The following is a 27,633-nucleotide window of genomic DNA, read 5'->3' as shown; positions in this document are numbered from 1 at the left end:
ATTTATAATAATGCACTGTTATCCAAAATATACAAAGAACTCTGAACAATAACAAAAAAAATCTGATTAATAAAACAGGCCAAAGACCTTAACAGATACCTCATAAAAGAAGATGCCTAGATTAGAAATAAGCACATGAACATATGCTTCACTCAAATGTTATCAAGGAAATGCACATAAAACAACAATGAAATACCACTACAAATCTACTTGAAAGGCCGAATTCCAGAACACTGACAATATCAAATGCTGATGCTGATGTGGAGTCACAAAATCTCATTGCTGATGGAAATGCAAGAGTGCACCCATTTTAGAAGACAGTTTGGCAATTTCTTACAAAACTAAACATATTCTTCTTAATATATTATCCAGGAATTGTGTTCCTTGACATATATCTAAAGGAGTTGAAAAGTTATGTCCGTACAAAAACCTGCATACCGATGTTTATAACAGCTTCATTTAAATGGCAAAACTTGGAAGCAACAAAGACGTCTTTCACTAGGTGGAGGGATAAATACACTTTGGTATATCCAGGCAATATAATATTATTGAGTATTAAAAAGAAATAAGCTACCAAACAATGAAAAGACATGGAGAAACATTAAATATATATTATTGAGTGAAAGAGACCATTCTAAAAAGGTTACATACTGTACAATTCCAATTTCTGAGACATTGGAAATGGCAAAACCATTTAAAAAACCACACAGCAAAAAGATGTAGTTGCCAGTGGTTAGGGAGCATGGAGGAATGGACGTGTGGAGTGTAGATAATTTGGGGGGCAATGAAACTACTCTATATGATACTATGATGGTGGATAAATGTCATTACACATTCACCCAACCCAGAGAATGTCCAACACCAGGAGTGAAATATAAAGTAAACTATGGGCTTTCGTTGATGATGTTTCAATGATAATGATGGTTTACTGTAGGTTCATTAATTGTAACAAATGTAACAGTTTCATGAAGTATGTTAAGGGTGGAGAATTCCAGGAGGAGGAGTCAACATGGTGGAGAAGTAAGGGGACTCAAAATTCTCTTGTTAAACATTACCTCAAACACAGCAGTATTGAGGCCAGGAGGCTTGGAATTCCATGAATCCAGGCTATAGAGTGACAAAAATATCTCCAGGGCCCCATGACAACAACTTGATGGGCCATAGGGGCATGATTGTGAATTGGGAGAGATAAAACCAGTAGCATAGGCATGGAGGTGAGTGAGGGATCTCCTGTGGACAGACAAAAGGAAGAGAAAGAGAGGCTGTGGAAGTATAGGATTGTATTTGGACAAGAGAAAAACCATGGACTAGGAAAGAGAAAAATGGAGAAAGAACCAATTTCTAACTTAATCCAGGGTTGTGGGGTTTTCTCCAGAGTGGGTCCTGCCTTCTGTACATAAACCTGGGGTTGGTGGGGCGGGGGTAGCCAGTCCTGGGCTCGGTAGCAAGCTCAGAGGTGCAGTATGAGAGAGTAGTCCCCTCCCTTGAGTGTTGTGGGAAAGTATATAGCTGCTCCAAGGACAAAATACCCTGCAGGAACCTGCCAGCCAGAGGCACTTTGTCTGCTCGCAGGATGGAGTGGCACTACCCCAGAACAGGGTGCACAGAGTAGGATCTTTTAAGACACTGGGGTTTGGGTACGAGCCCAGCACCAGGGAGGCAAGGGAGACTGTGGAAAAGGACAAACCAGCTGCTCATGCCCTTGCAGCACTGTGAGAACGGCCTGAACAGAGTGGTGTGAGACACCCAGTCTAGGGAGGAGAGACTGGGGTGTCACCATTTTTCTCCCCATCACCAACAAGGTCACTTTTTAATACAGTAGTGCTTGCAGGTGCAGGACTATAGCTACATGACAAGCTATAAAAATGAATGAATGAATGAATGAATGAATAGATAGATAAATAAATAAATGACAGAAAACTAGCCAAAATGTTGAAACGGAAGAATTCTCCTCAAAAGAAATTCCAGGAAGAAATGACAGCTAGAGAATTGCTCAAAATAGATATAAACAATATTTCTGATTAAGAATTTAGAATAAGAGTCAAAAGATTAATAGCTTGGCTTGAAAAAAGCAGGGAACAGACAGTGGGTCCACACTGGAGGCAGGACCTGCCTATACCAAACCATGCTGAAAGCTGTGCATCTACAGGAGCAAGACTGACACTGACCAGACCAGACAGCCCCTCTTCCAGACAAGCACAGCCACCAGTTCCAAGGCACCATCAGACATCGGTCCAATGGTTTTGTATTTTCTGATTTGATTCTTGGTCAAGAATATATTTGTTTTTCTTTCTTTTCTCCCTGTTATTTCTTCCCTTCTCTATTCTGTTTTTTGTTTGTTTGTTTAAGCAGACATTTTTAATCTATTATTTTTATATCTCTTCTTTATCTCCTTCTTCTTTATTTTCCTCTCTGTCACTCTGGTTTAAACCATATAGTTTCTCTGATTCTCTGCCTGGTCAATTTTTTTTCTTTTCTTTTTCCCCACCCCTGTTATTTCTCTCTTTGGCTTCTTCCACCATCCCCCACTTCTTAAACTTTTTCCAGGACTACCTCAATGAACAAATCAAAGCACTACTGGTAGAAGGTCCAAACCACCACTACAAGTAGGAAGATAAAGCAACCAGAGTCACAAAAACAGAGATCACACAACACACTCCAAAAACACTTCCTGAAGGGCCAGGCCATGGACATGTATGACCTCTTTTTAATATAGTAGTGCTCACATGTGCAGAACGTGTGACAAGCTATTAAAACACATAAAGGACAGAAAATTAGCCAAAATGATGAAACAGAAGAATTCTCCTCAAAAGAAATTCCAGGAAGAAATGACAGCTAGAGAATTGCTCCTAACAGATATAAACAATATATCTGATCAAAAATTTAGAATAAGAGTCATAAGATTAATAGCTTGGCTTGAAAATAGCATAGAAGACAGCAGAGAATCTATTGCTGCAGAGATCAGGGAACTAAGAAATAGTCATGATAAATTAAGAAATGCTGTAAATGAGGTGCAAAATAAACTAGATGCAGTGACAGAAAGGATGGGGGAAGCAGAGAGGAGAATAAGTGAAATAGAAGATAAAATTAGAAAATGATGAAGCTGAGAAAAAGAGATATAAGAAAATACTAGATCACAAGGGGAGAATCAGAGAACTAAGTGATTCAATGAAACATAATAATATCTGTATCACAGGAATTACCGAAGAATAAAATAGAGAGAAAGGGGCAGAAGGTTTACTTGAACAAATTATAGCTGAGAACTGCCCTAATGTTGGGAAGGAGGCAGACATCCAAATCCAAGAGGCATAGAGAACTTCCCTCATATTTAACAAGAATAGGTCTTCTTCACAGCATATCATAGTGAAACTGGCAAAATATAAAAATAGAGAATTCTGAAAGCAGCTAGGAACAAATAGGTCTTAACCTACAAGGGTAGGCACATAAGGGTAGTAGCAGACCCATCCATGAAAGTCAGCAGACCAGAAGGGAGAAGCAAGAAATATTCAATGTGCTTAATAGGAAAAATATGCAGCCAAGAATCCTTTATCCAGCAAGGCTGTCATTTAGAATAGAAGGATAAATAAAGGCTTTCCCAGACAAACAAAAACTGAGGGAGTTCATAACCATTAAACCAGCCATGCAAGAGATCTTAAGGGGGACTCTGTAAGTGGAATACTGCAAAGACTACAAAGAACCAGAGACAGCACCACAAGCATGAAATCTACAGATAACACAATGACACTAAATCCATATCTTTCAATAATAACTCTGAGTGTAAATGGACTAAATGCCCCAATCAAAAGACATAGGGTATCAGAATGGATAAAAAAAATAATAAGATCTATCTATATGCTGTCGACAAAGACTCATTTTAGACGTAAAGACATCTTCAGATTGAAAGTGAGAGGATGGAGAACTATCTATCATGCTACTGCAAGTCAAAAGAAAGCTGGAATAGCCATACATATATCAGACAAACTAGATTTTAAACTAAAGTCTGTAACAAGAGATGAAGAAGGACATCGCATCATAATTAAGGGGTCTATCCATCAAAAAGAGCGACGAATTGTAAATGTTTATGCCCCCAATTGGGAGATACCGAAATATATAAATCAATTAATCACAAACATAACCAATCTTATTGATAAGAATACGGTAATTGCAGGGGGACTTTAATACTCCATTTACAACAGTGAACAGATCATCTAGGCAGAAAATCAATAAAGAAACAATCGCCTTGAATGATACACTGGAACAGATGGACTTGACAGATATATTCAGAACTATTCATACAAAAGCACCAGAATACACATTCTTCTCCAGTGCACATGGAACATTCCCCAAGACACATCACATACTGGGTCACAAAACCCTCAATAAATACAAAAGAATTTAGATCATACAATGCATATTTTCAGATCACAACACTATGAAACTTCAGAAAAGCCTCCAATAGCATGGAGGTTAGAGAACATACTACTAAAGAATGAATGTGTCAACCAGGCAATTATAAAAGAAATGTAAAAAATATATGGAAGCAGATGAAAATGAAAACACAATAGTCCAAACCCTTTGGGATGCAACAAAGGAAGTCCTAAGAGGAAAATACATTGAAACTAGGCCTATGCAAAAACAAACTAACTAACAAAAATCCCAAATATAAAACCTAACTGCACACTTTAGGAACTAGAAACAGAACAGCAAAGAAACCCCAAAGCCAGCAGCAGAAGAAATAAAGATAAGAGCAGAAATAAATAATACAGAAAAAAAAACACATTAGAACAGATCAATGGATCTAAGAGCTGTTTTTTTTTAAGAAAAATAACAAAACTGATAACCCCCAAACCCCTAGCCAGACTTCTCAAAAAGAAAAGAGAGAGAACCCAAATAGATAAAATCATGAATGAAAGAGGAAAGAAAGATAACAACACCACAGAAATACAAACAATTATTAGAGAATACTATGAAAAATTATATAACCACAAAATGGACAACCTGGAAGAAATGAACAAATTCAGACACCCATACACTACCAAAACTCAAACGGGAAGAAATAGAAAATTTGAACAGACCCATAACCAGCAAAGAAATTGAATCAGTTATCAAAAATCTTCCAACAAATAAGAGTCCTGGGCCAGATGGCTTCCCAGGGGAATTTTAACATATATTTAAAGCAGAGTTAATACCTTTCCTTCCCAAGTTGTCCAAAAAAACAGATCAAAAGGAAAGTTTCTGGACTCATTCTATGAAGCCAGTATTAGCTTGATTCCCAAACCAGATAGAGACCCCACTAAAAAGGAGAATTACAGGCCAATATCCCTGATGAACATGGATGCAAAAATTCTCAACAAGATACTAGCAAATAGAATTCAACAACATTTTAAAATAATTATGTACCATGATCAAGTGGGATTCATTCCTGGGCTGCAGGGCTGGTTCAATATTCACAAATCAATCAATGTGATACATCACATTAATAGAAGAAAGGATGAGAACCACATGATCCTGTCAATCGATGCAGAAAAAGCATTTGACAAAATACAGCATCCTTTCTTAATACAAACCCTCAAGAAAATCAGTATAGGAGGAACATACCTTAACATCATAAAAGCCATATATGAAAAGCCCACAGCTAATATTATCCTTAATGGGAAAAAACTAAAAGATTTCCCCCTGAGGTCAGGAACACAACAGGGATGTCCACTCTCACCACTATTGTTTAACATAGTTAGAAGTCCTAGCCTCAGAATCAGACAACAAAATGAAATAAAAGGCATCCAAATTGGCAAAAAAAGAATTTAAACTTTCATTTTTCATAGATGACATGATACTCTATGTGGAAAACCTGACAGACTCCACCAAAAGGCTGCCAGAACTGATATATGAATTCAGCAAAGTCGCGGGATACAAAATCAATGTACAGAAATCTGTTGCATTTCTATACACCAATAATGAAGCAACAGAAAGACAAATAAAGAAACTGATACCTTTCACGATTGCACCAAGAACCATAAAATACCTAGGAATAAACCTAACCACAGATGTAAAAGATCTGTGTGGTGAAAATTATAGAAAACTTATGAAAGAAATTAAAGAAGACACAAAGAAATGGAAAAACATTCCATGCTCATGGATTGGAGGAACAAATATTGTTAAAATGTCAATACTACTCAAAACAATCTACACATTCAATGCAATCCCAATCAAAATTGTACCAGCATTCTTCTCAAAGCTAGAACAAGCAATCCTAAAATTTGTATGGAACCACAAAAGACCCCAAGTAGCCAAAGTAATATTGAAGAAGAAAACCAAAGTGGGAGGCATTACAATCCCAGACTTTAGCCTCTACTACTAAGCTATAATCAAGACGGTAGGGTATTGGCACAGAAACAGATACTTAGACCAACGGAATAGAATAGAGACCCCAGAATGAGACCCACAAATGTATGGCCAACTAATCTTTGACAAGGCAGGGACGGGTATCCAATAGAAAAAAGACAGTCTCTTTAGCAAGTGGTGTTGGGAGAACTGGACAGCATCATGCAGAAGAATGCCACTGGATCACTTTCTTACACCATACACAAAAATAAACTCAAAATTGATAAAAGACCTAAATGTGAGACAGGAAACCATCAAAACCATAGAGGAGAAAACAGGCAACAACCTTTTTGACCTCAGTTGCAGCAACCTCTTACTTGACATGTCTCTGAAAGCAAGAGAAATATAAGCAAAAATAACCTACTGAGACTTCACCAACATAAAAAGCTTCTGCACTGCAAAAGGAACAATAAACAAAACTAAAAGGCAACCTACAGAATGGGAGAAGTTATTTGTAAATGACATATCAGATAAAGGGTTGCTATACAAATCTATAAAGAACTTATCAAAGTCAACACATGAAAAACAAATAATCCAGTGAAAAATGGGCAGAAGACATGAATAGACACTTTTCCAAAAAGACCTCCAGATTGCCAACAGACACATGATGAGTTCAACATCACTCATCATCAGAGAAATACAAATCAAAATCACATTGAGATATGACCTCACACCAGTCAGAGTGGCTAAAATTAACAACAGGAAACAACATTGTTGAGGACAATGTGGAGAAACAGGAACACTCTTGCACTGTTGGTGTGAATGCAAACTGGTACAGCTGCTCTGGAAAACAGTGTGGACGTTCCTCAAAAAATGAAAAATAGAAATGCCCTATGACCCAGCAGTAGCACTGCTAGGAATTTACCCAAGGGACACAGGAGTGCTGATGCATAGGGGGCACATGTACTCCAATGTTTATAGCAGCGCTTTCAATAATAGCCAAATTTTGGAAAAAGCCTAAATGTCCATCAGCTGATGAATGGATAAAGAAGACGTGGTTTATGTATACAATGGCATACTACTTGGCAATGAGAAAAAATGAAATCTTGCCACTTGCAACAATGTGGATGGAACTGCAGGGTATTATGCTAAGTGAAATAAGTCAGGCAGAGAAAGACTGATACCATATGTTTTTACTCATATGTGGATCCTGAGAAACTTAACAGAAGACCATAGGGGAGGGGAAGGGGGAAAAAAGTTACAGAGAGGGAAGGAGGAAAACCATAAGAGACTCTTAAATACAGAGAACAAACTGAGGGTTGATGGTGGGGGTGTTGCAGGGAAGAGGGGAAAATGGGTGATGGGCATTAAGGAGGGCACTTGTTGGGATGAGCAGTGGGTGTTTTATGAAAGCGATGAAACATGGGAATCTACTTCTGAAGCCAAGAGCACACTGTATACACTGTATGTTAGCTAACTTGACAGTAAATTATATTAAAAATAAAATCATGGTAGCCATTCTCAAAAGGCAAAAAAAAAAAAGTGGGAAATGCTATGTGAAACTGGGGATAGGGGGTATATGTGAAATATCTGTATCTTCGGCTCACTTTTGCTGAGATCCTATAAGTGCTCTAAACTGTAAAGTCTATTAAGAAAATATTAAGCGAATTAATATATTACATTAGAAAATATCTACCTAATGCAAAAAATAGCCATAAAAAAGGAATGGAAGGAAAAAAACCATCAGGATCAATAGCACTTCTAAGCACCAACTTTTTTCTGGGATGCTCAAAAGTGTGCACTGGGGCTGAGAATATAAAACCCCACAATACTGAAGCCAAAAACTTATTGGAACTCAGAGCCCAGAACTTTACATTTTTATTAGGTAGAATTTCAAAGTATATATCCTGTGTCTGAAACTCTCCGCTTTTGGTTTGTGAAGACTAGATATCTTTTTTACTATTAGTATAATGGCATATTTTATCTTTCAGAACTAAGTTGACTACCACTTTTTTTTAAGTATCTCTAGTTATTGTTTGCTATGTCAAATTTTGCCTGGAAAAGACAAAGCATACTGATATAGGTAGGATAACAATAAAATATACATAAATAGTTGATTGATGCCAACTTAATTTAATATTTTTTCTTATACACAATAACCACAGAAACTGGCTGATTAGTGAAATAAGCTGGTTGTTATTTTTTTCAGCCAGTCATACTTCGAAAAAAATAACACCTGTGAATACTTTAATTGGTGTGATAGGAACTGGATATGCCCAAATTACAAGCAACATTGTACACATCTATTACAGTCAGGATCCATTGGCATGTGAAGCTTAAGTAAGAAGACTTAGGAAGTTAACAAAGGAAATTGAGCCAGAAATACGCTTCACTTATTTCATAGATTGCTAAAGATTAATCCTAAATTCTATCACTCTTTTGAATAATTAAATCTCTCTGAAACTTCATCCAATATACATTCCTAAAAGATCAAAATACACATAATTATGCTTTGGAAATCATACTGGTGCTAATTTTAAACCTTGATAATAAAAGTATAATTTGAGCAACAGTCTCTACATTTTCTGATAAAAATTCAAAATCTTGAGGAAAGTCGAGAAGTATTACATCTAATGCTTCTCTTTGATATATCAAGTTTGTCACTACCATAAAAGAAAATTTGATTAGGTTGACAGAACTTATTCTTCACCTAGGTATGTTTATTTATAAGAACTACAGTATTTCAGGGCTGAAACGGGCTTTGAAGATCATTTATTGTAATTGTCATTCTTCTCTAAGGAGGACAAATGATTTTTAAAACTGTATAAATGTAAGCACCACATATTTGTATTTGGGAATCAGTGGCAAAATAATGCTACTTTTGACTTATTCAATATAATCACAGACTGTCCAATGCAATAGATAGATTCCACCATTATTCTTATTTTTTTCTCTTTTTTGTTTCCTTTATTTTTTTAAATATTTATTTTTGAGAGAGACAGAGACAGAGAATGAGCAGGGGAGGGACAGAGAGAGAGGGAGACACAGAATACAAAGCAGGCTCCAGGCTCTGAGCTATGAGCACAGAGCCCAACACAGGGCTCAAACTCATGAGCCATGAGGTCATGACCCGAGCCAAAGTCAGATGCTTAACCAACTGAGACACCCAGGCACCCCTCCACCACTATTTTTAAAGACCTTTACTAAAAAGAAGTTGAAACCAGCATTAGTCTAAAAAAACTGCATCAAGTCAGTACCTCCTTAACATTCTGATGCTAAATTTAAATATCTTAGGTTGATATTTTAGACTGAGACACATATTAGTCATCATTAGTAATCAAATGCATTAAAAGCTCATAATTATTCCCCATATACACCTCAAAATATTAATGTCCTCACATATAGACAAGACTGAAGTATTATTTTTTATACAAAATAGTCTTGGGATTGAGGCATGGACCAAAATGTGATATTTCTGATACCAAAGGAGGGACTCATAATAAATCAAAACATTCATATTAAAGAATATATATTTCTATTCAATAAAAAATGCTGAATTTATAAATATTCAATTCTTTTTTTTTCCCAAGTCAGTTTACTACTTGCTTTTTTATATATACTGTTGGCCAAAAATGGCATTAATAACTCATTAGAAAAAATGTTTCATGAACAAAAATACATCAAAAATTCAATTTTTACAAGCATGATAAAATATGTGTTTGGCTAAACATGGGTTAAACATTGTATTTCAAAACTGTGATAAATAAAAACAAAAAAAAAGCACAGGAAAGAAATTTGGAACAAATTTAGTAAAGAGTTATAATCTCACCAAATTATTTTGTTTAATGTTTATTTTTGAAAGGAAGAAAGGGAGAGAGCACATGAGCAGGAGAGGGGCAGAGAGAAAGAGAGAGAGAGAATCCCAAGCAGGCTCCATGGTGTCAGTGCAGAGCCTGACACAGGGCTTGAACCTATGAACTGTGAGATCATGACCTGGGCTGAAACCGGGAGTCGGCCACTTCACTGACTAAGCCACCCAGGTGCCCCTCACCAAATTTAACAAGTTTATTAGAGAATCTTAGGTTTTCAAGCATAACCTTGCCTGTAGTCATATTTACTTTTTTCTTATAAAACAACCCTCCATATTGGTGCTATGCTGTACCTCACTTTTCTATTATACGTTGACTCACTCAAAGGACATCTTTGCCAGGTTTTCCTTAACTTCACCATATTTTTATCATTAACAGTCACAGTATGGAATTAGCAACTCAGACTCATTCTTTTTAGAATTTAATTTTAAGTTTATCTGAAATATTCACCTCCTCCTAGTGCTATATCCCTCACTACACTTCACGGCTCTGAAACTTGAAATGTTAGTATTTCTCTCAAACACTACCTCTTCCATTATAATCTTAGGCACTAAATACTCCACTGTTTCACTAAGAGAAAAGCCAGGCAAGGCTACAAACCTCTCTCTATTATCTTTTATTGGGAAATAGGGATTCCTTACTGGAGGAGATCTAAGGCTGCTCTGACCCACCTACCACAGTTCCTCTTGTATCAGTGTCTTAGTCAGTTTGGGCTGATATAACAAAATCCTATAGACTGGGCCGCTTAAACAACATTTACTTCTCACAGTTTTGGATACTGTGAAGTCCTAGATACAGATGCCAGTAGATTCAGCGTCTGGTAAGATCTCTCTTTCTTATTTGCAGATACCTGCCTTCTTGTATCCCCATATGGGTAAGAGAGAGAGAGATCATCTCTCTCATGTCTCTTCTTATAAAGGCACTAATCCCATTCATGAGGGCTCCACTCTAGTGACTTAATCACTTGTCAAAGGCTCCACCTCCAAACAGCATCATATTGGGGATTAGGCCTTAAACATATTAATTTTGGGGGGCATAAACATTGAGTCCATAGCAAGTGACATTTCTTACTAATGGGCTCTCATAGATAGAAACAATTGTACAAAATGACTTAATGCTGCCTACGCTTTTTTTGTATGTGTAACCAGGAAATCCACACATCCCTGTCATGCTGAATATTGGACATGATGGCAGCTTCACTGCTGCTACCCCTTAGCTCAGCCTCACCTATTCTCTGTATTTTCCACTGATAATGTATAGCACAGGTACAGATAAGGAAACTTGCTGCTTAAGTAGGCATTCAATCAGGAGAACAGGAAAAATGGATATAACTTCTCACTGCATTTCTCCTTCTTTGGTCTTTGATTGACTGTAAGGACAATAGAGCAAGAAGGGCAGGGCCATGGGGAAACATAGAGAGACGTGGAAATAAGGCCAGTCCTAAGATCTTCAAGCCAATACAGAATGATTTTTTAATAAAAAAACAGGCAGGATTCTAAATGTCTAATTAAAAGGTCACATTAAGTAAATTAATGTGCTTAAGTACATTAAGTAAAATAATATGAAGAAATGTTATATCAAACATTAAAACAATGAAAAATTACAAATGCCAGTACTATGTTATATAAAGAAGATGATTCAAAATTGCATTAAACTCACCATGACCTGGAGGAAATTTTTTCCATTTAATGAGTGCAACTAGCTCACATATGGATAAAGTCGGCCACTCCTCATAATATGGACATTTATGAATTAATTTCATCTTTTCTTTATTTTCAAGCTTTATGTTTTCCTGAAAAAGTCATTAAAAAAGAAGGAAAATGTATAGCAGATAGATAAATGGCATAACAGAAAACTAAAGGTTATATAGCACAAAATACATTTGAATTTTATAGGAGCATCATTCCAAGACCACATAACCATATTGAAATTTTAGTCTTCTGGTGTGCTACTAAAATTATATTTACCCACCTTTCATAATATTTTTAGACTTCCATAAATATTTTTGCATTTCTTAAAAATCTTGTCATAATCCAGACTAAACTTGAAAGTTGTACATGATAATATCAAATAATTGATACTTATATTTTGAAAATAAAACATACCAAATATTGTTAGAAGTGAGTGACTCTGAATTCAGGGATTTGGAAGGAAGTTGAATTCTGAGATAGTTGTCTGTACCACTGACACTGAGACCACTATATCAAAAGAAACCCTGACTATTTTTAGAGACCTAAGTCAAGAAGATGGATGACTCACCATCTCCCTCCAACCAAAGAACCCAACTGTAGCCGATGCCAGTGCCTTATTGCACCAGCACCAGACTTAGACCCTTTCAAGAAAAGCTGGCAGAGCAGAACAATGGGGGCCTTTTGATGCAGTCATTTATACAAACTTTCTCTGCCATCAGGTGAGGAGAAATCAAAAAAGCGAACATTTTGTATTTGACTTAAGGAGAGTAAGTTGGTAAACTTGAAGTAAATAAATTATCTTAATGTAGCAGAATTAGGGGATCAGAATTAAGTTGTGATCACCTATTCATGCAACTCTGGGTTTTGAATGTCTATTAAAGTGATAAAATAGCATGCCAATTATTCCCAACTGTTTTTTTTTCAGGTGGACTGTACAGATTTAGAGATCTGTCTGTATGATTGTCTGGTATCCCTAACACATGACATGCTGTTGACAACCAAAACATGCTTGTTGAATGAATATATGAATAAATGGATGCATAAATGAATGGATTTAAAATTCATGAAAAACCAAAAGTGCTCAAAATACACATAAAATATATTCATAGAGACCTTTCTTTCTACTTCAACTACCCATCATCATCAGAAACTTAAGTAATGTTCACCAAATAAACCACATTTTTATTGTCTCCAAGTCAAGTTATATTAAAAAAATAAAAGAAATGTGGACATCTTATGTCTAGAGGCAAAACTTAGCTTGAATGTATACATCTATTGTGTTAATATAGATTAGATATGATCATACCGATTTTAACCTCACATAATCCTTTGCTGGGATTTTAAGAATTTCACAATCTTCTTCTGTGATCACTGAGTACTCCTTTGTGTCTGATTCAGTCTGAGTTGTAACTTCCAGGGTTCCAAAGGTACTCCATTGTCGAAGCTATAAAAATATGGAGGCAAATTAAACTTCATTATCATTCATCAACATAAAAATACCAGTGATTGTGACAGAAGCAGTCTAGAAGAGTCTGCAAAAGCACTGATTGCAGGTCAAACTCCGAGTCTATGAAAAAAAGGGATCTAAACAGTCTTGCATGGGTGTCATACTTCTGCCCAATGTTACCTTCCCAGGGCAAGAAAAAATTCCCATTTTCTCACTAGCATGAAGAAAATAACTGTAAGAATAGATCTTCTGTTTTACCCACTGATTCATTTTAAGTACATAGAATAATGCTTGGAACATAGTAGCCATTCAATAAATATTTGTTGAAAGAGTGAGGAAATAGAATTTATATACTTGGTCTTCTGCTTATTTTATTATCCTCATATGTTGGTAGTAATAATGAAAATTAATATAGTGTTATGCAATATATAAATCACTGGCATATATATATATATATATATATATATATATATATATACACATGTAGGATGTCCTAATTTATTATGTAAAAGATAAATATTTAGCATGCCAAAATGTTACTCTAGAGTACTTAATTGTAAATAAGATATATATTATAGATAGATAGATAGATAGATACTTAGATAATATATATCTATGAAATTGAGAAGCTTCTTAGGGAAAACATCAGGTCTATATGGTTAAGATGATATGAGAGGACATCTGCTCCTACATTTCAGATCCATAGAAAGGCTGAACAGTTATCTTTTTAGTTGAATGGATAGCTGAGATTTAATCTGCAAGTCCAGAAATAAAGAGGGATTTTAAACAGTCACTGCTGAAGCAAAGTGGTTCACAGTGATATCAGACTAGAATAAAGGCCAAAGGGGGTGAATTCCAGGGTTTGTCATACATGTGGGAATAGGAGATGAGACTTAGAACCATGGAATGTGAGGAACTGGAATTGGGCCTTCTTGCATAAAGTCTAGAAACTTGGAGGATCACCTATATGTGAAATGGAGGCAACAAAAACTTTAACCACTAATCCAGCTGTGGAACTGGGAACAGCTGTCATAAAATCAAGATTCTAGGTCTATAAATTGTGTGAGTGCAGAGTATACATTTACAAATAGTACAGGACTCAAAGCTAAAAGACTACTGTAAATTCTGTTACACAACTAGAAAAACAGCTAAGATCCAGGAAAGTATAAATTTAAAACCTTAGGTATGAATTGAGGAAAAAAGGAACTCACATAGGAAGCAATCCCTGCTAATAACAAAATCACAGTAAAAAATTATAAGCCTCACAAGTGAAAAAAAAACCCTACAATGGTAAGTCAACAAAGAACTTTAAAAAATGAACAACATAAAGAAACTATATACAATTAATATATTAGATCATGAAACCAGAGAATGACATTATGGAAGCAAAAAGGCATTTTGCAAAAGAACAAAATTAAGCTTTTTAAAGTAATAAAGAGTTATTAAAAAAACTCAATGGACACATTGATTAAAACTAAAGAAACAATTCATGAAATGGATAAAATATGAGAAAAATAATTCAGAATAATCATTCAGAAGGAATCTGAAATGAGATTTTAAAAGATATGGAAGATAGATGGAGACCATTCATCATACAGCTACTACGATTTCCAGAAGAAACCAAAAATAATGGGAGAGGAGTAATTATTACATTAAGTGATAATGGCACTAAATTTTCCAGAATAGTGAAGAGGTGAGTCTTAGAAATGAAGTAATACACAACATCTCGATGTATATTTGTATCTTGCATGCCTGCTCAGGTTTTGGTGTAGACCATTAGTCTTTCTCCTCCATGTCCCCCTTCATTATCTTGTTAGACATCAGAAAATTCAAGTAGATAGTTTTTACATACATTTTTCCAGGTTTTCTAATTGTTTTTAGGATAAGACTTAGTTTGAATTACCTAATAAGCCCTTATGAAAGCAAAAGTCCTCCACAACTTTGAATAATATTCTTAAGGCTTTCTTTCTTGATGCATTAACCAATATCATCAAACTCCTTAATGTTATTAGGAAAATATTACATTTCTAATACCCTTTACACACTGTATGTATGTAAACATTGTTTACACTGAATTATTGTATAGCTGAATTATTTTTAAAAATTACTAATATTTACACTTCTATTCCATTATATAACTATGGTCACCTTCAAAGTACTCAAAAAAAACCTTTCAAACTAGAATTCTATTAACTTAAAATAGGAATATAGAGTGAGGAAAAATAAGCATCAAGTTAATTTTTGACATCATGTGAAACAAATTTAAAAAGATGAATTTCACTTAGAACAATAGTGAATCCAAAGAGGAATACAAAACAGTTGATAAAAAATGTAAATAGTTGATAATAAATGTAAATAAAATTTATTGATATATAATAATTATAAAATAATTATAAAGTAACTAACATGAGATACTTTTAAAATAAAATAGATTTAAAATACTTTTAGGACAGTAATTCCAAAGAGAAGAGCAGGAAGATTTAAAAAAAAATACTGAGAATATACTTTGGAACTAGAAAAGACAAAAAAAATATATAGCTTTTCTTAGTTAAAATTGCAAATTTAGTAACATAGAAATAAGAACATTATGGATGGAAAAAGAAAACACAATGACACAAAAATAAAGTGATGGAATCTACTATGTCCCTAATAATATCTAATAAACACCTATAATTTGACTTTGGGCACCTGGGTGGTTCAGTTCGTTAAGCCTCTAACTCCTGACTTTGGCTCATGGTTGTGAGATCAAGCTCTGAGTTAGGCTCCACACTTCTTGGGATTCCCTCTCTTTCTTTCTCACCTACCCCCACTCACGTGCACTCTCACTCTCTCAAAATAAATACACATTTACAAAAAATAGATTAAAAATAATTATATAAAATGACAAATTATTAAAAAAAATATTTTCCAGAAGAGAATAACTAAATAAACCACACACAAAAGAAACATTCTCAATCTTACTAGTAAACAGAGAAATGTTTATTCAGCTATGAGACTGAAAATATTAAAGTACTCTAACCTATGAGACTGGGGCAATACTTTTCTTATATAACTCAAGAAACTCTAAAACCTTTTAAAATGGGAAATAATCTAGCAATGTTTACTAAAATTAACAAAGGATATATGAAATGCTTTATCCAGGAACATATCTCTTAGGATCTACCTTGTAGAAATGCATTCTTAAGGATGTACTTATAAAACAATGCAGCACATTTTAATAACCTCCAACTGGAGTATTTTTAAATAGCCACCAGTTAATGTGTGTGTATGTGTGTATTCAACTCAATCTAAATTTTTACATACTGTTTAAAATTAATGACATCTATGTACCTTACTCTTTATGAATATTATAGTGAAAAAAGACAAATAGCAGTGAAAATATGTTGAAAATTTTAATAAACTGAACATTTACAAAAATGGTAATCTATATAAATTTATATAATTGTTTATATGTTTATGTCAGCTCAGAGAAAGTTGTACAAGTGCAAATACCAGGCTATTCAGGGGAAAGGTGGAAGTAAAATGACAAAAAAGACTTATTACCTTTTCCTTAAAACTCTATTTTCTTTCAATTACAGAGTGAGTTTGTATTAAATTTTAAGTTTTGGACATTTTAAAAGACATTTAAAATAGATTCAAAACAACAGATGCTGTGTTATTTTCCACACCTGCGTTCTCTCTCTTGGTATCTTTATATTGATATATGAAACATCTTTTTTTTAAATTTTTTCTAATATTTGTTTTATTTTTAAGAGACAGAGAGACAGAGACAGAAGAAGGGGCAGAGAGAGAGAAGGAGACACAGAATCCAAAGCAGGCTCCAGGCTCTGAGCTATTAGCACAGAACCCAATGCTGGGCTTGAACCCACCATCTGTGAGATCATGATCTAAGCCAAAGTCAAATGCCCAACTGACTAAGCCACCCAGGTGCCCCAATATATGAAATATCTTAAATGATATATATTAGATGTGTATAGTTATCTCTGAATGATGAAAGTGCAGACAACTATCATTTTCTACTTAATACCTCTCTGTATTTTCTGAAAATTTTAATGAATATAGTAATTTTGAAATCTGGCAACATTACAAAGCTATTTAAATGATATACAGCTCAATGTTTCTCAATTTTGGGGGAAACACTCATTAAGGTTAGGTAAATAATCCTATTTTGCTGTAGATAGATGTTGGAAGTGCACAAAAGGAGCTATTTCTCTCACTTCTAAATTCTCCTGTTATTTTACTGGAAAATAAATTGATAATTACATTTATTGGGAAATGATATATTCTCATGATTAAAAATTTTTACACTTCTTTAATAATACATGACCCAAACAAACATTTGGTGCTGAATAATATAAGTTGGTAAATCCATTAAGATTTCTTTTATATAAAAACATTGTTGAGGTTTGTTTCAAACTGTATTTTACACAAATGAACTTTTTAAAAAAACAGTAGACCTCTACAGGTATAATTTTTGTTCTCCTTGTTTTATTTTTCCAATGTGTCTAGCTTTCAGGCATTTACACATTAAATAAGATCAATAACTAAAATTAGAATTGCTATTTTTAAACCAAGGAAACATCATGTTCTTAACCCTGTGGAACATATTTTTTTCTCCCTATGGGGCTGAAGAGGCAGATAGAAAATACAAAGCCTCTCTAGATAGGGGTTCATAAATTTAGTCCAAGGATGGACTTTTAGAAGATTCTTGAACTCCTAATATCTCATGCCACAGTTTGTGATTATTTGTAAATTTCCATTTATTTCCTTGAATGACTTTCTATAGCTTTCATGAGATTCTCCAGGATGTCTATGTCTCAGAAAAAATTACATTTCCCCTATGACTTAAATGGCTTATGTAGAAAGTACATTCTCATAACCAAATAATGTTGTACAATAAGAAAGTGATATGAAAATGTCACATTTCATTATCTCTTACATGCTTATGGAGGATTTTGGTCATATTAGGGGTATATTGTGATATCTAAAAGGTAAAAGCAGGAACTAACCTTAATGTGAGGACAGTCTAATTGGGACCTAACTCAACCCACTAGTTGAGAGACTGGCCTGTCTGCCTCAACAGAAATTCCCTGAGTACATTGATACCAAACCTATGTGCTGAGCCAAAGAGGAAGACATTTCCAATTACAGGAAAATAATTGATATTTGAAGAATATATGAAAAGCTATGCAATCCCTAAGTAAGACCTATAAATCAAGTCAATTTGTAGATATAGTCAATAAATTCCTCTTTAAAATTTGTCTAAATAAAGCTTACTATTATGACCCTCATGCATTTTGGCAAGAAGAGTCCAGATATCATAATGGATCAGAAAAGTAGAAGAAATTGTTTTTATTTCCTCCAAAACAGAGTGGTTTTTTCTCAGGGAATTTCCACATCCTCAGTAATTCACATGAAACACTTATTTGAAAGACCTAACACACTGACTGCTTATTTGAATTCTACCCAGCTTAAGACCCAGTTTAACTCCTATCTCTTTTCTAAAGCTACCTGGATCACCCAAGTTTCCCCCCTGATTTCTAATAAATTATGTGCTCTTTGTTTTGCTCTATAACATGCAATAGTCTCATAAGTAAGGACATTCTAAAAATATTAATAATGTTATATCACTATCTTAAAACTTTGAAGATAAATGAATGTGTTTCCTTCAAATACAGGAAGATTTTCAGCAGCAAAGGAGCCTGGGTTAAATATAATCATCATCTGATGCCACTTTAAGACTAGTACAATTCTACCCAAATATTCTTAACTTCTAAAAGTTCTGTTGTAGGGGTGCCTTTGGTGGTTCAGTCGGTTAAGCTTCTGACTCCAAATTTCGGCTCAGATCATGATCTCACCGGTGTGGGTTTGAGCCCTGCATCAGACTGTGCACTAACAGTCCTATTAAAATCACCTACTATAGTGTTGGATTTGTTTGCTTCTTTCTTCTTTCTTTCCTTCCTTCCTTCCTTCCTTCCCTCCCTCCCTCCCTCCTTCCTTCCTTCCTTCCTTCCTTCCTTCCTTCCTTCCTTCCTTCCTTCCTTCCTTCCTTCCTTCCTTCCTTCTTTTTCTTTCTTTCTTTCTTTTTCTTTCTTTCTTTCTTTCTTTCTTTCCTTCTTTCTTTCTTTCTTTCTTTCTTTCTTTCTTTCTTTCTTTCTTTCTTTCTTTCTTTCTTTCTTTCTCTTTTTCTTTCTCTCTTTCTTTCTCTCTTTCTTTCTCTCTTTCTTTCTTTCTTTCTTTTTCTTTCTTTTCCTTTCTCTCTCTCTCTCTCTCTCTCTCTCTCTCTCTCTCTTTCTTCCCTTTCTTTCCTGTTCTACCAATGTTTACTTTATATGTTTTGAAGTAATAATTTTCAGTGCATGTTATTTCACAATAATTATCTCTCTTTAGTTTTAATAATGTTCTTGCAATGAAGTCTACTTTCTTACTATTAGAAGAGCAACACCAGCTTTCTTTGGGTTAGTGTGATCTGGTTTATCATCTTCCATTATTTTACTTAGCAACTTCTGGTATATTTGTAATAAGGTGTGTGAGCATATAGGAGGTTATTTTATCTACTCTGACAATCTTTGTTTATTAGTTAAAATACTTAGTCTGTTTATATATAATGTAATTATATACATATTTAGGTTTAAATTTTCCTTCTTATTATTTGCTATTTGTCTATTTTTGTGTGTCATTTATTCCTTTTTATTTAGTGCTGAATATTGAGGATGAAAAACTGTTATTGCTGTAGACGATATCTTTCTCTGAGATGCTTTACTTTTCAACTTACAGTTAAGTAGTGAGTGTAGAAGCAAATTAACATGATCCAATCAGGAACTGAGGTGTCTGAGGCTGGATTTAGTTCTGGGTTTCTATTGATAGACTAACATGTTTATCAGAAGTTCTTATCCTTGATAGACACAGGGCTCTTTTTTTTTTTTTTAAGTTTATGTATTTATTTTGAGAGAAAGAGAGACAGTATGAGTGGGGAGGGAAAGAGAGAGAGGGAAACAGAGAATCCCAAGCAGGCTCCACGCTGCCAGTGCAGAGCCCTGGCTCAGTGCAGTGCGGGGCTTGAACTCAGGAAACCATGAGGATCATGACCTGAGCCAAAACCAAGAGTTGGACATTTAACCAACTGAGCCACCCAGGTGCTCCTAGACACAGAACTCTTAATTGCTCTCTGTCAAATGCTATGAGACTGAAGACAGTTCTTGTTGGATTTTTAGCTGCATACTTTTACTTGGGTTCTGTGATGATTAATTTTATGTCAACTTGACTGGGTTATGGAGTACCCAAATAAATTGGTAAAATATTATCCTGGGTGTTTTGGATGAGTTGAACATTTAGATTAGTACACAGAATAAAGCATATTGCCTTTTATACTGTGGCAGGCTTCACCCAATCAGCTGAAGGCCTGAATAGAACAAAAGACTGATCCATAACCAAGTAAGAGAGGTTAGGAAAATTCTCCATTCAGCGGCCTTCAATCTGATCTCCATACACAACAGTTATTCCTAATTTTACAGTATCTTCCAGCATTTAAACTCAAACTAAATACTGATTTGACAGATTTTGGACTTGCCAGTCTCCATAACTGACCAAGTCAATTCCTTATTAGCTTATTATCTATCTATCCATCATCTAACCATCATCTATCTATCCATCCATCCATCCATGCATCCATCCATCCATCTATCCATCTATCCATCCATCCATCCATCCATCCATCCATCCATCCATCCATCCTACTGGTACTGACATTCAGATTTTTATAGATTTTTAGCCTCTTGGTCCATAACTCTTAGGAATAAGCAAATGCCCTAAAGAAAAGAAAGGCATATCAAGGTACCTTTCCTCTGATTTTCTTTTCCCAGTATCTTGCCCCTTCAAGTCCTGATTGTCTATGTAGACTGAACTCAAAATTATATCACTCTGGTACTCTGAGATTCCTGAAGTTCTGATCCACTGCTTTCTGTTTATTCATCCTTATGATAATTACAAATTGGCAGTTGCCTCAAAGGAAAGCAACATGGAATGTCTGGCTCAAAATAATGTTATTTCCTTTCTTTCTTGAATCATTACTCTTCAAATCCTGGTTCCCTGGTTGCTCTCAAATATCTTCAGACCGTTGTTTGGTTGGTTGCTTTGATCCAGATTTTATAGTGTTCTAGCAAGGAGATTGTTCTGATGTAAACTACTCATCCTGGTCAAAAGCAGACTGAGATTCAACAAACTAAAGGGACTGTTTCTCTAAAATAAAATCTACTTCTGTTTGTATTGTTTGGACTTTGTTGGCTTGCCCTTATCATCCCAAATCATTCAGAATCATCAATTGGACAATGACATCCAAACCTTTCTCACAGAAGATAAAGGAAGAGTAGAGATTTTGGCAAGATAGTCCACAAAGTTTTACATAAATTAGTATTTATAATAAGAAAAATATTCTGAAGAGCCTTATCGTAGTTTTTACTGTCTTTACTGTCCAAAAATAATGGAAAAAAATTAGATGGCAACCTTTTAACACAAGGGAGGAATTAGTAACATCCAAGGTATATTTAAATATAAATATAAATATAAATATATTCCATCTCTTTTTCTTTCTTTTTCTGTAGATAGATATGATAAGCAAGCCAATGAATATTAATGTATTAATAACAGAATTTCTAATTCCTGAACTATTCATACATATCATATATTAATAAGAATAATGTAAGTACTTAGCATTCATTGCTATTTGCAAGTTTTATATGCCATATGTGTTTGTGTGTCCTGTTTAGTTTTCTTGGTCAATTAAATTTTTAAAAATCTTTTAAAAACTATACATTTTCTAGCTCATATAAAAGATATATTTAGGAGTGCAGGAAAGGAGTGGGTTGACAAAAAAAAATAGTACCTGAAGAACTCATAGGAAACATGTTCCTGTATAAGTATCACAGTACCTACAATATAAGGTCCCCTGAACAGCCCAGACTGCATATTATTAGCACATGAGCACAGTGCTGATATCAGCTGATAACCATGAACTGAATCTCAGATATAGCCCAAGCATTCCCTTCTGCATTAATCTTTTTTTATGTTTGAGAGAGACCAACTCATACAATACCTTCAGCATTGACTGGAACGACAGTTTCCTTTTCCTGTTCTGTTACATTTGGACTGCTGACTTTTTGCTAAAGAGATATAACCTTTTATTCTATGCCCTCAAAAGGTCCTAAATGACTACCCTGAAATCTGAAGTAGTCACCCAGCACAATTCAGCACTTTCATGAATCTAATTTGGAAATAATGAAGGTATAATTTAATCAGAAATGTAATTCAAACTCCCTCTCTCTCTGCCCCTCCCCCGTTCATGCTCTGTCTCTCTCTGTCCCAAAAATAAATAAAAAACGTTGAAAAAAAAAAAAAAAGAAACATTTAAAAAAAAAAAAAAAGGGGCGCCTGGGTGGCGCAGTCGGTTAAGCGTCCGACTTCAGCCAGGTCACGATCTCGCGGTCCGTGAGTTCGAGCCCCGCGTCAGGCTCTGGGCTGATGGCTCGGAGCCTGGAGCCTGTTTCCGATTCTGTGTCTCCCTCTCTCTCTGCCCCTCCCCTGTTCATGCTCTGTCTCTCTCTGTCCCAAAAATAAATAAAAAACGTTGAAAAAAAAAAAAAAAAGAAACATTTAAAAAAAGAAATGTAATTCAAAGATTGAACCAATTAATTAAAAAATAACATTTGGACAAATAAAATATATTTCACAATTTTCTAAACATTGTTGGTGCTCGATAAGTATTGCTGACTAGTTAGAAGTGAGAAAAATTATTTTTCATATCATTATTATCTGACATCTTTTTATTTTCTTATTAAAAGAGAGAAATTAATCTCTCTGATATATGAGTGCACAATTCAACCCCTAGAAATAGTCATTCCAGCATGCCATTTGGTGAAATTGACATTATACTGCAAAAAATATTGATATTATACTGTAGAATTGATATTATACTGCAGAAAATATAACAATGAATGTCATATTCCCAATAATTTAAGAGTAAGCACTAAGAACTAAAAGTACTGCCATATTATAATATGGAATACAATGTCAACTAAAGAAAAAGCTAGCATCTATTTTAAATAATCATAAACTTTAAAAAATTAGCATGTAAAGTTTAGTAAAAAGTTAATGGAGCATATGCTGAAATGTGTACTTTATAGGTATTCATACTTAAGTGCTCATCAGATGTTCATTAGCTATTGCAGTTATAAAATCTAAAGTTCCTAATGGATTGATATCCTTCATGTGTTATATGGTTTACTCATTTTTAAATTAATTGGTCTGGTGTGATTTGAATTTTATGTGAAAAATTAATATTTTTGGTAACTTTGTATAGCAAACTGTTTAATAAACCAAAAACAATGCTTTCTGACTTTATATTCAAAATAGAACATTTTATCCACAAACACTGAATTCAATGGTTCATATATCCATTTATTCTGAGTTTAATATGTTCTTATAAAGAAGATTCAGTTGGATAAGCTTAGATATAAAGTGAAATAACTGTGTCAGTCTAATCTCAATGTGAAATGATTTAATATTTACATTTTTGCTTATAGTTAAAATAAGTATTTTGAAATGCAGTTTGGGATATTTCCTTATTCACCATTAAAGAATATAATGTTCTTAACTACACTTTCTACTATTATCAGTGGAAAGCCTACTTTTTAAACTTCTCAATGAATAGTAAGAATATAAAAATAATGGGATACATGTGTCACTTCGAATCAGTATTTTTATATCTTTTGGGTATATACTTAGTAGTGCAATTGCTGGACCATAGGGTAGTTCTATTTTTAACTTTTTGAGGAAGCTCTACACTGTTTTTCAGAGTGGCTGCACCAGTTTGCATTCCCACCAACAGTGTAAGAGAGATTCTCTTTTTCCCCATCTTCGCCAACACCTGTTGTTTCTTGTATTGTTAATTTTAGCCATTCTGACAGTTGTGAAGTATCTCATTGTGGTTTTGATTTGTATTTCCCTGATGATGAGTGATGTTGAGCATCTTTTCATGTGTCTGATAACCATCTGTATGTCTTCTTTGGAAAAATGTATCTTCATGTCTTCTGATTTCTTAACTGGATTATTTGTTTTGGGGTATGGAGTTTGATAAGTTATTTATAGTTTGGATACTAACCCTTTATCAAATATACCATTTGCAAATATCTTCTCCCATTCCATAGGTTGCCTTTTAGTTTTTTTGACTGTTTCCTTTGTTGTGCAGAAGCTTTTTATCTAGATGAAGTCCCAATAATTCATTTTTGCTTTGCTTCCATTGTTTCAGCAAACACAACTAGTAAGAAGTTGCTAGGCCACTATCAAAGAGGTTGCTGCCTATATTCCCCTCTAGGATTTTCATGGTTTCCTGCCTCACATTTAGGTTTTTTCATCCATTTGAATTTATTTTTGTGTTTGGTGTAAGAAAGTGGTCCAGTTAAAACTTTATTTTATTTATTTTTTTAAGTTTATTTATTGTGTGTGTGTGTGTGTGTGTGTGAGAGAGAGAGAGAGAGAGAGAGATACAGAGAGAGAGAATGGGAGAGGGGCAGAGAGAGAAGGGATGGGGTTCCAAAGTGGGCTCTGCTCTGACAGCGGAGAGCTTGATGTGGGGCTCAAACTCACAAACCATCAGATAATGAATTGAGCTGAATTCAGGTGCTTAACTGACTAAGCGACCCAGATCCCTTTCTTGATTTTAAACAAATATCCTTATAGTATACTTCTATAAGTATACTATTCTATTGCTGTCATGACATCATGAAGAAATCCTGCCACATGCTTTTTAAAAATATTTCATCAAATTCCTTTTATAATTAAGCTTGTGATCCCAAATTGATTTTTATGTAGGATATGAAGTAAACATGTAGTTTCATCTATTCTATTCACATAGATAACTGATTGCCTTAGTTCATATTAATGAATCATCTCACCACCCTCCCCACTGTTTTTCATGACACAGTTTTACCTCCAGAGTGATTACATATGTGGATCTAATTTTTGAACTCTGGCTGCCCATATGTTCATCTCTGAGGCACTATCAATCATTATAAAAGCACTATAGCAATTATATAGTCTTGATATCTGTACCTCTTCCCCAAGGGTCTTCTTCAGGAATATCTGGCTATTCTTTTTTTATGTTTATTTATCTTTGAGAGATGGAGGAGAGATAGACAGAGAGAATCCCAAACAGGCTCCATGTCAGCACAGAGCCCCATGTGGGCTCAATCCCACAAACTGTGAGATCATGACCTGAGCTGAAATCAAGAGTCAGACGCTTAAAAAAAAAAAAAAAAAATGAGTCAGAGGCTTAACAAACTGACCCACCAGGCACCCCATGTATCTAGCGATTCTTAGCCTTTTGCTCTTTAGTATAATTTTTAGCACCACCTTGTGAAGTTCCACAAGGAAATTACTTGAATTTTTTCACTGAAATTGCATGAAACCTATGAGTCATTTTGTGAGACGTGTATCCTTAAAATATTGAATATTTCTGTCCACTAAATATAGTGTAACTGTATTTAAGTCTTCTCTAACACATTTTAAAATTTTTTAATGTTTATTTATTTTCAAAAGAAAGATAGAGTTTGAGTGGGGGAGGGTCAGAGACTCAGAGAGAGAGGGAGACAATCCAAAGCAGGCTCCAGGTTCTGAGCTGTCAGCACAGAACCCGACACGGGGCTCAAACTCATGAACGGTGAGATCATGACCTGAGCCAAAGTTGGACACTTACTCAACTAAGCCATCCAGGCTCCCCTTCTCTAATATATTTTAATGAACACATATAATGTTTTCCAAAAAGTATCACAACAAATTTTATTTTATTCTTTCTAAAGTACTCAATATTTTCTGTAGATATTTAATATAATCTTTTTTATTAATGATATCTTCTAAACATACTGTGAATTCTTTATTTTATTGTCAAATCAACAGTGAATTTATAACATAGATAATGATTTATTAAATTTTAGTCAGTTCTTTAGTTTTCACTTTGAGGGAGAGGCTGGCAAACTTTTTCTGTAATGACTAGGAAGCAAACATTTTCAGTTTTTCAGGCCACATAGTCTCTGTCACAAGTATTCAACTCTGCCACTGTGGAGTAAAAGCAGTCACAGTGTATAACAAATGGGTGTGGTTATATTCTAATAAAACTTTATCCACAAAAAAAGGCTATAGTCAGATTTTACCAAGGGCTTGAGTTTGTCAACCCCAGGTCTACAGATTCATTTATATTATCAAGCCCCCATATACTTTGCTATTATTTCTTTTTTAGCCCTAAAAATTTATAAAATAATCATCCCATAAGCTAGAGTAAAAATGATTAACATTAACATACAATAACAGAAATATTTTATATGATATACTATGTAGTATAAAAGAGTATTACTAAGATATGATATTTGTATAATTTAAATTTAAAAATTACAGTATCCAGATTTTTTAAATTGATATATTTCCTCCTTTAGTTGCCTCTCTGTTCCTCTTAAATATTTTACATCTAATTTTCTTTGACCTTGGGAGTCATATTTTCAGGCTTGTTAAATTTGTTAAATATTCGTAAATTATGTCATATAAACATCTATTAAACTCTCTTAGAAGTAAAGCATAAAGCTTGGAAAATTTGCTTGTCTGGGTAAAATGTAATTAGTCTGCTATAAAGGCCTTTTGTTTATCTAACGGCTAATAGAAGAAATTGACACATCCATTCTTGTTAGATGAAATATTGATTACTGTATATAAAGAAAACCTTTTGAGAAAATAATTAAACACATAAATTTACCTGAAAACAATGTGTATATGTATATGTGTGTGTACGTGTTTCTTTATTTGGTTGAGTAAAGTCTTTGTCACCTCTTTAAGGAATTATCATCATCCAGAATGTATTACAGTGAAGGTTTACTAAAACCTTCAATAAACATTTTCTGATTTTCAATAATATAGTTAGCTGTATATTTTGTCCAGTTTGATTTATGCAAATATATTTCTGAAAATGGGTAAAAGCAGTTTCTTGAACAACTGTTTGGGGGAAAAAATAAACCAGTTAACTAAGCCAGTTAAAAATAAGTAAGAATTGATTTCCAGTATTAATACACACATACACGCACATACACACAGTTTCCATACAAATGACAAGCTTATAAAAGAGAAGTAAATTATGGTCATAATAATTGACAAGGACACTAAGTAAATGTAAACATTACTTTTAATTAATGAAAAACAGAGTTAAGACCGCTATATACCACCATGGTTTTGATCATTCTTTTCAGATGATATCATGTGATGAACACTT

General features: G+C 34.3%; 1 protein-coding gene across 3 annotated transcripts in view; it reads right to left on the bottom strand.

The window, feature by feature from the left end:
• Positions 1-27,633, bottom strand: part of CNBD1 (cyclic nucleotide binding domain containing 1) — a 458,767-nt gene that overhangs the window by 141,365 nt on the left and 289,769 nt on the right. For all 3 annotated transcript variants that reach the window (XR_009253278.1, XM_058698491.1, XM_058698492.1), the window contains 2 exons: positions 13,188-13,325; positions 11,850-11,982 (listed from right to left, as the gene is read on the bottom strand). Coding sequence is in view for 2 of the 3 variants with exons in the window: in XM_058698491.1 (XP_058554474.1) it covers positions 11,850-11,982; positions 13,188-13,325 (271 nt within the window). In the remaining variant the exon portion in view is untranslated. The remainder of the gene's footprint in view (positions 1-11,849; positions 11,983-13,187; positions 13,326-27,633) is intronic.

This window comes from Neofelis nebulosa, chromosome 14 (assembly GCF_028018385.1).
Source record: "Neofelis nebulosa isolate mNeoNeb1 chromosome 14, mNeoNeb1.pri, whole genome shotgun sequence".
NCBI classification, from domain to species: domain Eukaryota; kingdom Metazoa; phylum Chordata; class Mammalia; order Carnivora; family Felidae; genus Neofelis; species Neofelis nebulosa.
The sequence above is the reverse complement of the archived record's forward strand: the minus strand, read 5'-3'. Positions and strand labels throughout refer to the sequence as shown.